This window comes from Ostreococcus tauri, assembly GCF_000214015.3.
Source record: "Ostreococcus tauri WGS project CAID00000000 data, contig chromosome 05, whole genome shotgun sequence".
Taxonomy (NCBI): Eukaryota; Viridiplantae; Chlorophyta; class Mamiellophyceae; order Mamiellales; family Bathycoccaceae; genus Ostreococcus; species Ostreococcus tauri.
Genome location: NC_014430.2, coordinates 672,126 through 687,964, shown reverse-complemented (window position 1 = coordinate 687,964; position 15,839 = coordinate 672,126). Strand labels below are relative to the sequence as shown.

Genomic DNA, 15,839 nt, shown 5'->3' with positions numbered 1-15,839 from the left:
TTCGTTGGATGTCACCGATCGCATCGGTGACATCGGGAAATCGAAAGGTGCGCAGGGGTCGTGACTCGTGACGGTGATGGACGCCGTGAGGGGTCGATCGCGACGCCGACGCGCGCGACCGCGCACGTCGACGCGCGTCGTCGTCTAGATGCGCGCGACGTCGTCGGTGACGCGCGGTACGTTCGTCCCGCGCGCGCGAACGCTCGGAAAGGGTCGTGGAGGCGCGCGTCGGACGCGATCGCGGGTGATGTCGACGCGGGCGGCGATGACGCAGGATGAATTAAAAAAGCTCGTCGGATATAAATCCGTGGACGATCACGTCGAGAGCGGTATGGTGGTCGGTCTCGGTACGGGATCGACGGCGTACTTCGCGGTCGAGCGCGTCGGGCAAAAGCTGGCGAGCGGGGAGCTGAAGAATGTGATCTGCATCCCGACGAGCGAGCGCACGCGCGAGCAGGCGGAATCGCTGAAGATTCCGTTGTGCACGCTGAACGAGAAGTCGGAACTCGATGTCGCGATCGATGGCGCGGATGAGGTGGATCCGGCGTTGGCGTTGGTCAAGGGCGGCGGCGGCGCGCTGTTGCGCGAGAAGATGGTGGAGGTGATGGCGAAGAAGTTTGTCGTCATCGTCGACGAGTCCAAGCTCTGCAAGGGACTCGGACCGGGATTCCCGTTGCCGGTGGAGATCACGCCGTTCTGCCACATGCACACGCTGCGTACGATCGCAAAGTTGCCCGCGCTCGCGGGTTGCGAGGCCATCCTCCGCATGGGATCCTCGTCGAACAACAAGATCGACGGCGATAACATCGCGGTTACGGATAACGGCAACTACATCGTCGACTTGCACTTCAAGTCCCCGATCAAGGATCCGGTCGCGGCCGCGAGCCAGCTCAAGAACTGCGTCGGCGTCGTTGATCACGGTTTGTTCGTCGACATGGCTTACCAAGTCATCGTTGCGGGCAGCGATGGCATCCGCGTCGCCGGCACGGATGGCGAGAAGCCGTGGTGGTAAAAGAATCGCGCCGCTGACGCCTCGTCGAATGCCAAGTTTATTAATACGAAATAACGATGAATCCACATCATAGTTACCCTTTCGAACGTTTTCACAAGTCTAAGTTTTATTCCACGGTGTGATCGAGCTCGTTGAGACCGCGCGAGGCGCTCAAACGTTTCCTCAACACATCGAATTCGCGCTCATTCATGTGCACCAGATAGCATAGGAGTCGATACAACGCCGAGAGCTCACCGAGCTGTTTCGCCGTCTTCTCGTTAATCTTCGCCTCAAGTTTGATTCCGGGCACTGCTTGGAGCAAGACACGCGGGAGCGGCTGAGAGCACGCCTGGCATCGTCTCCAGAGCGCCCCTCCGTCATCTCGTCCTGGAACGATGGCCGCAACCGTCGCGCCGGCAAGCGCGATGAGAGACTGAATGACGAGCTCGGAGTAAACGAGCAAGCACGCCACGACCTTTAAGACGAGCCTGAAAGGGATTATCGAACCCTTTCCAACCACGACAAACGCGTCGAGGGTGGCATGCGCCGCCGCATCGGCGCGCTCGGCAAAGCTCTGAGAGTCGTCAGACTTCATCTGGTTCACGCTTTGCACGGCCGCAGAGGCGACCTCTGCGGCTTTGAATGTCATACGCGACACGAGCTCAGCTTCGTGCTTCATAAACGCGCCGAACTCTTCGGCGTGTTGAGCTGCCGCGCGTCGAGCCGATTCTGCTGCCGCCGCCGCGCGCCGCGCCGCTGTCTCTGCGCTCTGACTCGCCCAATCCTGACACTCTGTCGCCCAACTCCTCTGCTGCTCCGCGATGGGTGATCCCGTGTCGACGTCAGACTCGCGCGCTGACGGCGATGCGGACGATTTCGAGAGTCCGTGTGTGCGCTCGTACCACGCGTTCGCATCCTTGTATCCCATCTCGTACAGTTGCTTGAGCTTGTACGGCTCTGGCGGGTAAAAGCACCACCAGATTGGAATGTACTTGCTCGGCTTGATGTCTGCGCGCGAGGAATAAAATGGATTCACGATGACGATGTTTGGGTTTGCCGCCTTGCAGTGGAGCTTGCTGAACGTGCCGTCCGGCTTGAATCCCTTCCACACTTGCATGTCCGACACCGCGCCGTCCAGGCACAAACCGAAACCGCGCAACCAAATTGGTAACCCGCTCAAGGGCACGATGCACGCCGAGCACAGCAGCGCGGTGATCAAGAAATCGTACGATGGGTAATCACTGATTCGAAGATTCTTATACGACGGAAAAATCCTCGTGATCGACACCTGTAATCGCCCGCTCAGTAACTCGTGCGCCCTCGGATCACAAAACTCTGTCATCGCGCCTCGACAATACGCCCTCAACTGAAACGCTCCCAACACGCTCCTCCGCGCTCGCGCCGCGCATATGTACACATACTGCGCCAACGCGTCCAAATCGCAATCCATGAACAACAGCGCCCCCGAGAGCGCCCCACCGGAGGTTCCGTACACCTTGGTCTTCCTATCGTCGCCGACACGATTGCGCCGTCGAGCCAGTCAGTCATCGCATCCATCACGCGCGCCCGAACGTCCTCCGCGCGCGTCCGACATCGTCCACACCGCGTCGATGGACGTCGAAGCACCCCTCGCACCTCGCCATGCCGCGTTCCCGCAGCGCTTTCACCACGCCCACGTAGTACACGAACAACCACCCCGAGCTCCCTAACGCGATCTCGTACTCGAACCGCCCGGCATCGCCGGACGTCCCGGCGGGTTCGTCCGTCGTCGCCCTCGCGGTGGGTTCGTCCGTCGACGCCCTCGCGCGCCCGTGGCGCATGCCCACGCGCGCGCGGTGCGGTGCGGTCGACGACGTCGAGGCGTGGGGCGATTTCAAACAATCGTCATCGTCGTGAACCCTGGGTGACGCCCACGGCATCGATGGGTGTCGTACTGTGGTGCCTTTACGTCCATGTGGACATCACACGTGTGACGCAACCGGGGCGCGGCGCGACGACGACGGCACGACGCCGCGCGCGACCGGCGCGCGCGCGATCGCGAGCGCGTCGCGACGTGAAACGCGCGTCGCGCGCGCGCGCGGTGGGATGTACGCGCGCGCGCGGCGGGAGGCGCTGCGAGCGACGACGGACATTGAACCGTCGGAACTCTCGAGAGCGTTCGATTTCAGGTGCGCGAGAGCGGGCGTCGGACGCGCGATGGGGTGACTGACGACGCGTTCGATCGACGGGGACGTTCGTCGTAGGTATTTCAATAGTTTACAGAGCGAGATGCTGGAGTTTTTGGTGAACTCGCGACGGTCGTTCGTGATGAGTGCGTAAAGCGAGCGCGCGCGAGAGGTGCCGCGTTCCGAGAGACTGACGACGACTGGTTCGATCGACGAACAGGCGCGCCGACGGGGAGCGGGAAAACGACGGTGTTCGAGCTGGCGATGTTAGCGGCTCTTCGAGGGCCGAGTGTGGTGGCGAGCGGGGGGATCAACGGACCGAACAGGAGGAAGTACGTGTGAATCGTAGACATCGACGCGACGAGACACTGACCGATTTCGCGCGCAGGGTCATTTATCTCGCGCCGAATCGAGCGCTCGTGAGCGAGAAGGCGAGAGAATGGAAGCAGCGATTGGGAAGGATCGGTATCACATTCGTGGAGCTCACTAGTGATCAGAATTACAGAGGAGACGTGTGGGGAGAGATTGAAAATGTGGATGTGATTTTGGCGACGCCGGAGAAATTTGATCGAGTGACGCGCTTGGACGCGAACAGAGGAGGGATGTCATTCTTCAGCGACGTCGCCGCTGTGCTTATAGACGAAGTGCATCTCATCGGTGACGATCGTGGTGGATGTTTGGAGGCCATCGTGAGTCGTTTGAAGCTCTTGTCGAAGTCCGCGGCTCTCTTGCAGTCTCATTTACGAAACGTGCGATTCGGAGCGGTGAGCGCTACGATACCAAACATCGAGAATCTTGCGCAGTGGCTCGATGCCGGTCCCGAGGGCACTTTTGTGTTCGGAGAGGAGTTTCGACCAGTCAAGCTTCAAACTTTTGTGAGGAGTTTTCGAGACGCAACGAATGACTTTCTCTTCAGCAAATTCTTAAAGCAGCACGTCTACGGCGTGATACAAGAATTTTACCGAGGAAAGCAGACAATCGTCTTCTTGGGTTCACGCGATAACGCCCTGCAGACCGCGAAGGAATTAGTCGTGGCTTCTCGCAACAATGGTAACGTGTACGTAAATCCGAGTTGTGCGCATCTCCTGCAAGAGGCTGCGAGGCGAGCGAAGAACAAGGGTCTGGGTGAGTGCATCGCCGCGGGCGTGGCGTTTCATCATGCCGGTCTGGAGCGAGAGGATCGTGAGCTCGCTGAGCAGCTATTTCGCGACCGTTTGATTATTGTTTTGTGCTCCACGAGCACGCTGGCCATGGGCGTCAACCTTCCAGCATATTTGGCCGTCGTGGCTGGGACGCAAGTCTATGACGGCGGCGGTACATACAAAGAGCTTTCCATGGATAATCTGCTTCAAATGATCGGTCGAGCCGGTCGTCCTCAGTACGACACCGAAGGTGTTGCTGTCGTGATGACAAAGAATTCTATGCGAGGTCGTTACGAAGGTTTAGTGCACGGCCGATTTCCACTGGAATCAAGCCTTGGCGCTTCCTTGCCCGAGTACTTGAACGCAGAGATAAGTTGTCGAACTATCAACTCCATTGACGACGCGTTCGACTGGGTCAAGAGTACATTTTATTACATTCGAACTTCACACGCACCGCAAAAGTACGGAGTTCAGCGAGATGCGGAAGACGCTGTGAAGCGATCGATTGAGTCAACGATCCACGAACTCGTCTCTACTGGGATGTGCGAAATGGTTGGGAACTCATTGCGACCGCTCAGGGCTGGTGACATCATGAGTCTTCGCTATTTACGATTTAACACGATGAAGAATATTATGAAGAATGTCGCAAGTCCGACTTACGCGAACTTTCTGAAAATGCTGTGTGAGAGCGAAGAGCTTTGCAACGTCAAGCTTCGTCGAGACGAACGAAAGTTGTTGAAGGAGCTCAATCAAGAACAACGTATCGTCCGATTCCCGGTGCAGGAGGCGTCACCGAAGGGGAAGAAGTTATCAATTGCAAAAGTCATCAGAACCGGGGGAGAAAAGCTGTATCTCGTCGCGCAGTACGCTCTCACTGATATCATTGAGCCGACGATTTCGCTCCTACCGTCGATGCGCATGGAGGGCGAAAAGATTTTCCATCTGGGAACTCGCATCATGCGCGCGGCTTCGGAATATTATCAGTCGGTGCAATCGTTCTCTGCCGCGGTGAACGCATTCGCTCTCGCCAAAGGGATTGACGTGCAAAAGTGGCCAGACTCAAACATGCACGTCTCACAGCTCAAGCACGCTCGAATGAAGAACATGGTCAAAAAGCTCGCCTTGGCGAAGATCACGACATTCCAAGACGTGGAAGCCGCTGACCCTCGACGAATCGAAATGAAGGTTGAAAAGCAATTTCCCTTCGGGAACACGCTGCAGGGTGATGTTAAGGACTTTCCGTCCGAGCTGAAGATTAAGATGTCTCATCACGTCGTGTCAAAGGAGATCTACAACATCGACGTTACAATTTCTTTCAAGGATACTTCATCGAGCAAACTGTGCACTAATCACCTCCCTAAGAAATATCAAGGAACGATATTTGTCGGAAGCGAACACGATGACCGGCTACTCTACATTCAGCGGATTCCAATCAGAGAATTCAATGTAGATTTGACTCAGGAAGCTTCCTCGGTCGTTTTGCACGGAAGATTCAATTGTTCAAATGTTCCGGGTGACAACGCGCCGTTGTGCCTCAAGGCTCACATCATCTTCGAAGGCTGCGTTGGACGTGACATTGAGGAATACTACACGGTCGCGCGTGACGGAAATCGAAGTCCCTGCACGCCGAACAAGAGTTCATCAACACCGATATATTCTTCTTCGCCAGCGAGATTGAAGCAAACGACAATCGTCATGGACAAGCAGACTAAGCGCTATCGGTTGGCGGGTTTGGACAATGCCGTGCGCAAAATTGTTGATTTCGAGGATTTCGAGATGCCGAATGAGGGAAGCTCGCCCAACTCTCGCTCTCGTAAGAAGTCTTTGCACAAGGATGACATATGTAACCGATGCGGACAGCAAGGACACTGGGCAAGCCAGTGCACGCTCCCGGACACGAGATCGGAAGACGAGCGACCTGGCCCGAAACCTGGTGACCGCTGCCGAAAGTGCGGCGAACTGGGACACTACGCCAGAACCTGTCCAATGGTGCTCGCCACTGAAACAGCGTTGCGAGGAACCGATTCAGATTCGCAAGACGACGAAAGCTGGGATTTCATCTTCTCAAGCTGAAAGATATGTATTAATGACGCGCGCGCGATGCGAATGAACGGATATGTAATATGATAACAGTGGCATCCTATGTAGAGATGGCCGGCGTCGCGACGTCATCCTGTTGAAAGTCGATGTCAGACTCGACCGCTTCAATGCTTACGCGCAAATCCTGAATCGCCGTCACGAAAAGCTGCTCCAAACTTTCCGGTTGATCGAGTGCCCTGTGCGTGTCGAGAACCTTACAGCATGCTCGATAAAGTTTCCAGAGCGAACGAACGAGTTGAACGCTGTCTGCGCGCGACAAAGATGGCGCCGGAGTACCAGGCGATACTGTCACTGCTGAAATCGGTGTCGTCATTGCCACAGACGCCGGAGATGGTGGCGGTGCCTTCATATTCGGCGACAGTGATGACGTGGACGGTGACGGATATGAAGCGCTCGTTGGGGTATCGAGCGGGATTCCCATACCCATCGGGACCGCGGTTTCGCTCAAAACTCTCTTGTGCAGTGAAATGGGAGTGCGAGGCATTGTGCTGCGCGACTCAGGCGTTTGCGGCTCGGGAAGTAAACTGATGGTACGCGTCGGCGTCAAGAACTGCGCCGCGGTGACTTGGTTGCTTCTCACTATCGCACTTGGTAACTCGGTTTCGAAGAATGAGTTGATCAAAGAGGGTACTCCTCCATTCACGCCAGCCGCAAGCGAACCTTGTAACAAACGCTGCAGGAGCTCAGCCTGTGGCTTGCGCGCATTCGCCGCCGCTAAAAGAGCGACCGTCTGCTCTTCGAGCATCTGAATCGCACTTTGGCATGGATTCATTTCTTCTACTTTGGAGTCGAGCACGCGCAAGCGAGGGAGAAGACCGGGAAATCGACCTTTAACTGTGATGGTGGTGCGTCTCCGTCCTTGATACCGAAGCGATGCAGAAATGGGGACTTGCGATGGTCTCATCTCTCCATCCTCAGTGAACAAAACGGGAGTGTCGAACGTGAACGTGGAGCAGCCGGAAAATGCCATGCCGCCAACTCCTCCTCCGATGGCATTCTGGGCAAGAGGGATGGCTCGTCTTTGCACTGCAGTTATCTGCACGCCTGCGCATCCTTCGTCCATCGAAGTGTCTGAGGTTGTGGACAGAACCTTGATCTGCGCCCTACTCGGTAGATAGCTCGATAACTGTGAGATAATTTTTTTATTCATCTCTCCCAACGTGCGATCGTTGCATTCGCGGTAGATCCATTCAGAGTCTTGCATATCATCCCACAGATCACCGAGTAAGCGCACGCGCCAAAACGTTGCTGGTTCAGGAGGTGGCTTTCCTCGCATGTCCCACTCGAATCTCTTAGGATCACCGACACCGGACGTAGCCTCCAAACGTTTGAAAAGTTCGGCCATCATCGCGTGTGATTCGCTCAACGAACCAAACTGTCTGTGTGTCTCCCACGAAATTTGAGCCGTTTCGTTGACTCTCAAAGCCGCTTCGAGGTGGCTGCCCCTTGTGAACAACTCCACACCTCTCGAGAGATGGGACAAAATCGCTTCTTCGTTGATTTCCTCAGTACCGCAGCGAATTCCCGCCACCGCGGGAACCGGTGAAGTTTCCTCCGTCAGTGCAAAGAAAGAATCTCGCAAAGATTGCACGTCATGGTCAAACCACACGCACTGCGTTGGCGCCGCGATTGAAAATGCTTGCATCGCGATAATGCCAGCCGCAGTCGACGCTTCGGCCGCCTCGACCCAGTGTTCCGCGCTGGCAAGTCTGCTAGATAGAGAGCACAGGACCTTCACGTGAGCAGCTGGGGACGACTTGAGAGCGAGTGCGAGCTCTGCCTCAAGCTCCGCCGCACGTGGGACGTTGAGCGTGCTTCGTGGGTTTATTGTCGCATCCGCAAGACGCCGAATGCACTCTTCCGCGCGGTCCAGCGTGCCAAGTGTGCCTTTGACCGAGTTATTCCAACCGGTCGGGCTCACCTCGGTTCCAGACTTCAGGGTCTGCAACGAAAGAGACAAGCCTTCCTGGCACGAAATAGGACGGAGCGGGAAAAACGCGGCGTGCATCGCATAAATGAGCGTGGGACACAGCTGCTCACTCGTTCCAAACACATCCACTGCCGCCTCTAACATCGTGCGTAAGCTAGCAACCGCGAGCTCTCGAACCGGTGGGGGACGAGCTGCCGCCTTGAATACGGCGATGGCAGCCCCTTGCAAGAACGCATACGGCGTAATGCCAGGCGCATCGGCAGGCTTTGGCGGATACTCTTCCACCGGGTCTTGCTCTTTCCGAGGATGCAAAGACGCCATGAGCACTTTTCTGTGCTCTCGAATGAGCGCATTCAAAATGGGAGCTGCCATTTGCCACGAGGATACGCTCTGCGGTCTCGATAAGATGGCGAGCATCACTCCGAGAAATCCTTCCAAAGCGTTGAACGACTCAAATTCGTCAACGTCTTCATCTGATTCTTCTCTCGTGGAGTCATCTAAAGAAATTGACGAAGGTGACGACTTGGTACTCAATCCTTGAATGCGTACCGTCTTATTCGGATTTTGAACCTTACTCCGCATGACACCCATTGCTCGAGCGACTCGAATGACACCCCATTTTGAGTTTGGACTACTGCACTCTTGCCATTCGCGAATGATTCGAAGGATAATTTTGTACACACACGTGTTGAGATGGCCGGCCTGCGATCTTCCATCTAAGTCCGCATGCATTACGCCTTGAGCTAGAGAGACTGGTCCGCTTGGTGACCACGTATCGCTCTCATCGCGCTCGTATGCAAAGTCCTTGGCGGCCATAGAAAGGATGCTCACAAAGTTTTTCATGCGAGAAGCGTCTGCACGAAGCCAGTCCCACATCTTGGCAGTGTCGGCGTCTCGAGCTAGCATGAGTACGCTAACAAGAGCATCTCTTCGCGCTACGAGTGGTAATTCTTCGATGGTTTGACGGTTGTTTATGAGAAGTCGCAGAATCGGCGCGTACGCCGCCGCGATGGATCGTCTCGCTCCGGCGGACTGCCATGAGCGATCCCACGCATGCCTTGTGAGTGCGGCTGCGATAATGCGTGCAGCACACGCCGCTCTCAAGTTACTTTTCGGACGACTCACGTCAGTCGTGCACAAATTCAGACGCATCGCGTCAGTGAAAGCATCGATGAGACCATCGCCAGCTCCGAACTTCCCGTCCTCTGGACTCCATCCGTTCTTGCCATTGTTCACGGCCGATGCAGTGATGATGTCCAAGATAACTGGTGAGGAGCAGAGCGTGTCGTAAAATTCTCGGAGCAAAGCGGTGTGCACGGAGTTACCCTCACTCGCGCTGAGATTCTTAATGTGCATCGAGGCCAGCCGAGTCGCCAGCGATGCGAGAGGACCAGCGCGGCCGAGAAGAATTGTACTTCCATTGCTCGCGCTGGGTTGTTTTTTTATCCCAGGAATGGCAAAGAGCAACGATAAGAACATGGCTATCCCGCAGTTCAAATTTCTTGCCTTTTCGAGATCCGGATTCTGGGGTGCATTTTGCTCACCTCGCGTCTTCACTTCACTCGATAAAATGTCAATGATCTGCGTTAAGGCTAATTCATCGTTTTCGACGGAAATTGCGTTGCTCGGAGACTGCGCACGCTCGAGCGCGACAGCTCTATGAATCATACCTAGAAAGAACCAAGACATCGACAAGGCTTCCTCGTATGGAATGTAGGACTCTCTCGTCGCCGCCAACACAGCCGAGTAACGTCTCGCAAGAATCGTGTGGATTGGTGTCCCCGCTCCTCGCGAGGTGCCAGCCAGTTGCAGCTTGGACAAATGTTTGCTAGATGAACGCTCGAGGGAACCAAAGGCTAGCGTCACGTACGCTTCCAGAGGTGGACTATGACTCACCACACCATTGACTGCCGGTTTCGGACCTGGATCGATGCGTTGGACTTGAGCGACAATGCGCACCAGAGTGTGAAAAGCCAACGTGCCCATGTCCCGTGTTTCGTCCAGTAAATCATTCTTCGGAAGGGCTGAATCCATGTTGTACTTGCCCAAATCAACGCTTCCACCTAGATCGTCACTCAGTCCGGATTGAAGCGACACCATGTCGTCGTCATCTGCTCCTCGACGCGAATCCCGACTCAGACGCGAGCTGAGTTGCTCCTCTTGCTCCTCGGGCTCGGGATCGGCCACTCTAAGCGCCAAGCTAACCAGAAGATTCAGTATGGCTGGCAAGTGTTGAATTAACGCTCTGTCCTTCGCGAGTGAAAGTTCGCTCACGGCAACTCGCAATTTATCCTCTGTCTCGGGCGTTTGAGTATCGCCCCACGCTGCGCACGCGGAGAAGAGAGCGCCAACATGGACATCTCCTGTGTGCATCGTAGACGCGAGCCGAAGGCGCACGTGTACGCACTCTTTTCGGTCCTCCCAGTAAGGCATGTGCGCCCGGACATTCGACTGCAAATATTTTGGTAAAAGCTCACGAACGGCGACAAGACTCATGTCGCCTCCGCTGGGAGTCGCCGCGTTCGCAATGTTTGCCGCCAACGTTTCAGGTTGGTCGCAAAGTTTTATGACTGAATGACCGAGCAACTCCTCTTGACCAGCATTCGTACCGAATATACCAGTCGTGGCGCTCTGTGCGCCGTAAATACTCAACACAATGTGATGCGAAGGATTTAGTCGTACTGGTAATCGCACACGCGCCTCGTGATGGAAAACTCCACCCTTTGCTCGCAGACGACTCATGGTGGTCCAGCTTTCCCGACAGAGACCTCGGCCACACGGCGACGGAAACGCGAGTAAGCCCTTACCGTCGATATCCAGGTCGTCATCTCTGAGCTGCACGCGCACGCGAAGATCTTGACGCTTGCCGATGTCCAATATTTTCACGTAGACGTACAGGTCGCGCGACAAGCCGTCGTCGACGGCTCCTCCCCACGCCATCTCCCAGTCCAGCGCCGTGTTATGCGTGAACGAAACAAGCTCTTTAACGAACGTGACACCAGCGGCGTTAGTGGACCCGTTCGTCGCGGCGCCGTTTGTCATCTCCACGCCGGGAGATGACATTTTCAGCGGACTCAAGAGACACTGCATCTTGCATCGAATCGGTTTGTGTGATTTCAACGAGTGATTCGTACCGGACGACAGCGCCGCATCCAGTAGAGACATTTCATTGTAATTCTCCTTCACTCTATACATCTCGGTACAACTCGTTTCCTCGAGCAGTGAAGAGGCGCCGATGGCGCCGCCGGCGCGCGCGTCAAAAATTGGCAAAACTGCCCACGCAAGCGTATTCCGTCTTTTTGACAGCGTCGTGTTCTCCACCTCGTTTGCGGCAAGCTGCGAACTGCCCTCTGATGAATGCACTGAAGTCACCGATCGAGGTGGTTTACTTGTCTGCGCCGCTTGCTGACGAAGGACTTCGATGCCGAGCACGCGTTGACGCTCTTTGTCCGCGTGCGCCTTCGCCTTACGCAGATCCTTATGCGTGTACACCTTATCCTCGATCCCACCCTCGTCCGGTACGAGGTGCGTGAGGTGTGCGATGAGTCGTATGTTTGGTGAGACGGACTCGGCGGGGATCGTGAACGCCGCCGTTTGCTTGGCGTTTTTCGCGTTCGGCCAAGAGAATAGAAAATTTTCACTCAGCTTGACTCGCGCCTGCAAATCGTACAGCGCCATCGTTCCCTCGATCGTCTCCAGCGCCCCGACCTCGAATGAGATGTCGGACACCTGAAGCGTGAACCGCACCGTGCGCGCCTCCCGCGCCGCCGCCGTCGCGGACACCGCCGGGGTCGCCCCTTCACGCGCGAGCGCGCTCGCGGGCGTCCTCGGGAGCGCCAACGAACCCGGCATCGGCGGCATCCCTCGCATTCCACCGTCGTAGAGCTGCATCAACGACCCATCCGTCGCGACGTCCGACGTCGACGTCTCGCGCTCCGCCCGTCGCCGCGCGTCGCCGTCATCCGTCTCCCCATCATCCGACCCCCCCACCGATCCCCCATCGCTCCCGCGCGTTCGTTCCGCATCATCATCATCGTACCACTCCCGCGCGCGTCGTTCCACATCCGCCCCGCGCGCCCACCCATCGTTCTCTCCGCGTTCGAGCGCCAACCACCGTCCGCGTTTCGACGCCACGAGCGCCTCCACGTGCGCCGCGTCCGTCTCCCCCCGCTCCACCGCGTCCCGCGTCCACCCACTTCCGTGTTTCTCACTCCCACCCCGCCCCTCGGTCGCGAGCGCGCCAGAGAACGACCCACGCGTCGTCGTCGTCGCCCCACCCCGACGAATCGCCCGCCACGCCATCGCGTCGATGGATGAATCGATCGCTCGCCCACACCCGCGCCCCGTCGCCCGCGACGCGTCGCCCTCGTCCGCGCGATCGCCGATCCCGCGTCCGCGTCGACCGCGCCCGACGCGCGCGCGCACCTGCGGCGTCGACGCGATCGCCCATCGCGACGACGACGCGACGGATGGGTCGATGCACGATGCACGATGAAAAAGTACCCGTAACTATCCCCACGACTTCTCGAGCGCGCACGAGGTCAACCACCGGTGGTCTATAAACCCTCACCCGGGTGGGGTCGCGCCCGCTTGTCAACGAAGCCGTGGGGGGCGACGCGCCGGCGCGGGCGTCGATCGCCGGTCGTCCCGAATCAAACAGTTCCGCGGATCGCTCGTCCGCGACGAGGACGCGGTCGGCGCGCGCGCGCGGGCGGAGGCTCGCGCGCGGCGCCGCTGCGGCGTCGGCGACACCGAGGCGGGGAACCGAGCGGGTGTCGTCGGCCGCCGCGTTCGGCGCGCGGGGCGCGAGCGAGAGGACGGGACGACGTCGCGCGGTCGACGGACGCGTCGAGACTGAGCCGTATCTTTTGTGTGGGTGCGTGTCGTCGCTTAGGGGAGACAAACTTTTTTGACCTTGCGAAGGCTTTTAATTTTTAATCAAAGAGCTTGCATTGAATTCAGTTCTTCACCGATTACCCGTTACAAAAGTTATTACTCGTATCACATTTCGCGGGTGGACGCGAGGCATTTCCTGTAGCAAGCTTTGCACACGCGCCCGTCACCATCTCTTTGGGGATGACTCCGCTTCCCTCGAGAAACCGCATGCGAGCATAGCGCGCACGTGAACGGTGGCTGATTCGCCCTGCTTGCTTTTTGGTAGCACCCAACGCACACGCGGCCATGGCCGTCTGCGTGCCGGTAACTTCGTTTCCCTTGCAGAAAATCCCCAACGCAAATTTTGCACCGAAAAGGCGGTTTTGACGCGAGTAAAGCGATTTTGTAGCATCTTGCGCACACGCGTCCATCGCCGTCTCCGAGGTAACTTCGTTTCCCTTGCATCTCTCTGTCGCACTCAAGGCACTGAAACTGCGGCTTCTTTGCATACAAAGCGATTTTGTAGCAAGTGTCGCACACGCGTCCATGGCCGTCTCCGTGGGAGTTACTTCGCGTCTTTCCTTGCGGAAAATCTCTGTTGCACCGTCCGCACGTGAACGCCGGCAAAGTCTTCGTACATCGCGTCTTCTTTCCGAATGTCTCTCTGATCTCGTTCCACGTATACTCGCGGGTGACCTCCCTGGTATGGCACACACCGGGCTGAGAAAAGTTCATTCCGATGACGCCGTCCGCGGTGTGCTCGTGCAAGGTCCCGTAGTGCGCGGTGAATACCGCTTCGACGAAGAATCCGGCACTCGCAATCGCGCGCGCGACTTCCAAAATCGACGGCGTCGACGTGCACGTTTTCACGTACGTCTTCGCCAACTCGACCGCGCTCGCTTCATCCTGTCCGTGAATGACCCACACACTGCATTGAAAATCAGCATCAGCATGGTCGTCGTCGCCCTTTTGGGCTCGTCGAACGAGTGCGTGTCCTCGCTGCATGTCGTGCGCGCGCCCGTCGCCGAGCAGCGCCGTCAAGTGCTCGTTGATTCGTCGCTCTACATCGATACTTTCCCCGACGTACGCGAACACGAGTCCGTCGTCGGTGCGAATTCTGTAGTGATAGCACCCGCGTACGTTCAGATATCGCGCCATCGATCCCGTGGCCGTCTCGACCTTTTCCAAAGCCTGACGCAACTCGAATTCGCTCGCGTCCAGCGCCATCGCCGCGACGCGAACCGCGTTAAGATTTTGACACGCATACTTTGACTCCGCCGCGTTGAGCGGGGAGGACCACTGTGCGTTTGTTGAACTGGTGGTACGTCGAAATGCACGTTGGCGACACGCTTCATCATCATCCATCATGTCGACCTTCGGCAGCCCCGTCGCCGCGAACAATGGCGCTCCTCTCGCGAGCCAACGCGCGAACCTGTCCGGCGCGCACGCGCTCGGTGAGACGCGCGAGTAAATGTCTGAGATGATGCTCTCGAAATCCACGCCGCGCACCGTCTCATTGTTCATGGTCTTGGCGCACAATTCGGCATTAAACACCTCCAAGGTGACGACCGGTGCTCCTCCGAGTCCGTCCCCGGCGGCGCGTGTGACGTATTTCAACGCGAGCGTCGTCGCCGTCGCGACACCACCAGCGGTATCTTTGGGCGCGTCGTTCTCCACCGGCGCCTCCAATCCGACTCCGCTCGCCGCCTTCGGCGCCGCCTCGTCTCGCCTCGCGGCGTTCGTGACGTCGCCGAGAGCGACGCGTGTCGCCTCCGCCGCGAACGCGACGCGCGCGTTCGCCGCATCCGACTCGGCGTCCGCCTCGGCTTTGGCTTTAGCTTTGGCATCCGCGCCACCGCGACCCCCGACTGGCCAACCAACACGTGCGTTAGCAGCAGATGACGCTTCCGTGAATGCCTCACGGTTTCGCTTCCTCCACCCCGCGAATGCGTAGTCGTATCCACCGCGGTATCCCCGCGGCATTGCTCCCGTCCTGCGCGTCCACGGCGGACAGTTAGTTATTAATCCGCCATCGGCGCGCATCGAACGAACGCGTCACCGTCGTCGACGCCGTCGCCCGCGCGCGCGCACCGCGACGTGAAACAAATCGACGCATCCTTGCGCGCGCGCCCGTCGTCATCGCGCGCTCGCGCGCTCCCCGGCGGCGCGATGCACGCGCCACCGGGGAACAGCGCGCGCGCGATGCGATCTCGACCGATCGCCCCCTCTCCGCGCCGCGACTCCGCGTCGCGCCGCGCATCGTCCGCGAACGAGACGTACCTTTATTCCCTCGTCGATGTCGTCGCGCGCGCGCGCACGGAACGTTCGCGTTCGAGGCGAATTCGCGCGCCGCCGTCGCGCGATTCCAATTCGAAATCGCGCGCGCGCCGAGTGCCGACGCGACGACGCGTCGTCGCCGTCGCAGGCGTCGCGTCGCGCGCGTCCGCATCGCGTCGCGTTTTTTTTTTTTTTTTTTCGCGTCCGCATCGCGTCGCCCCCCGCCGCGACGCGTCGCCACCGGACGCATCGCGGCGGGGTGTGCCGCTCGGCGTCCGATGCGGACGCGACGCGTCGATTCCCCTAGAATTAGGGTCTAGAATACAAAATACCCTAAACGTCTCCTGATTTGTCGGCCA

General features: G+C 57.9%; 5 protein-coding genes across 5 annotated transcripts; 2 read left to right on the top strand and 3 right to left on the bottom strand.

Moving 5' to 3' along the window:
* Nucleotides 1-247: 247 nt before the first annotated feature.
* Nucleotides 248-1,012, top strand: OT_ostta05g04130 (Ribose 5-phosphate isomerase, type A; the record flags this gene model as incomplete). Its single annotated transcript, XM_003079469.2, has 1 exon — nt 248-1,012. The coding sequence occupies one exon, from the start codon at nt 248-250 to the stop codon at nt 1,010-1,012; it is 765 nt and encodes a 254-aa protein (XP_003079517.2).
* A 106-nt stretch (nt 1,013-1,118) lies between these two features.
* OT_ostta05g04120 (Acyl transferase/acyl hydrolase/lysophospholipase) lies at nt 1,119-2,811 on the bottom strand (the record flags this gene model as incomplete). The annotated part of the gene is made up of 2 exons (XM_022984347.1): nt 1,119-2,496; nt 2,627-2,811. 2 exons carry the CDS (start codon nt 2,809-2,811, stop codon nt 1,119-1,121), a joined length of 1,563 nt encoding a protein of 520 aa, XP_022839087.1.
* A 609-nt stretch (nt 2,812-3,420) lies between these two features.
* Nucleotides 3,421-6,371, top strand: OT_ostta05g04110 (Helicase, C-terminal; the record flags this gene model as incomplete). The annotated part of the gene is made up of 2 exons (XM_022984346.1): nt 3,421-3,488; nt 3,545-6,371. The coding sequence occupies 2 exons, from the start codon at nt 3,421-3,423 to the stop codon at nt 6,369-6,371; spliced, it is 2,895 nt and encodes a 964-aa protein (XP_022839086.1).
* A 67-nt stretch (nt 6,372-6,438) lies between these two features.
* Nucleotides 6,439-12,630, bottom strand: OT_ostta05g04100 (Dedicator of cytokinesis; the record flags this gene model as incomplete). Its single annotated transcript, XM_022984345.1, has 1 exon — nt 6,439-12,630. One exon carries the CDS (start codon nt 12,628-12,630, stop codon nt 6,439-6,441), a length of 6,192 nt encoding a protein of 2,063 aa, XP_022839085.1.
* A 699-nt stretch (nt 12,631-13,329) lies between these two features.
* Nucleotides 13,330-15,186, bottom strand: OT_ostta05g04090 (unnamed product; the record flags this gene model as incomplete). The annotated part of the gene is made up of 1 exon (XM_003079465.1): nt 13,330-15,186. One exon carries the CDS (start codon nt 15,184-15,186, stop codon nt 13,330-13,332), a length of 1,857 nt encoding a protein of 618 aa, XP_003079513.1.
* Between the last annotated feature and the right edge of the window lie 653 nt (nt 15,187-15,839).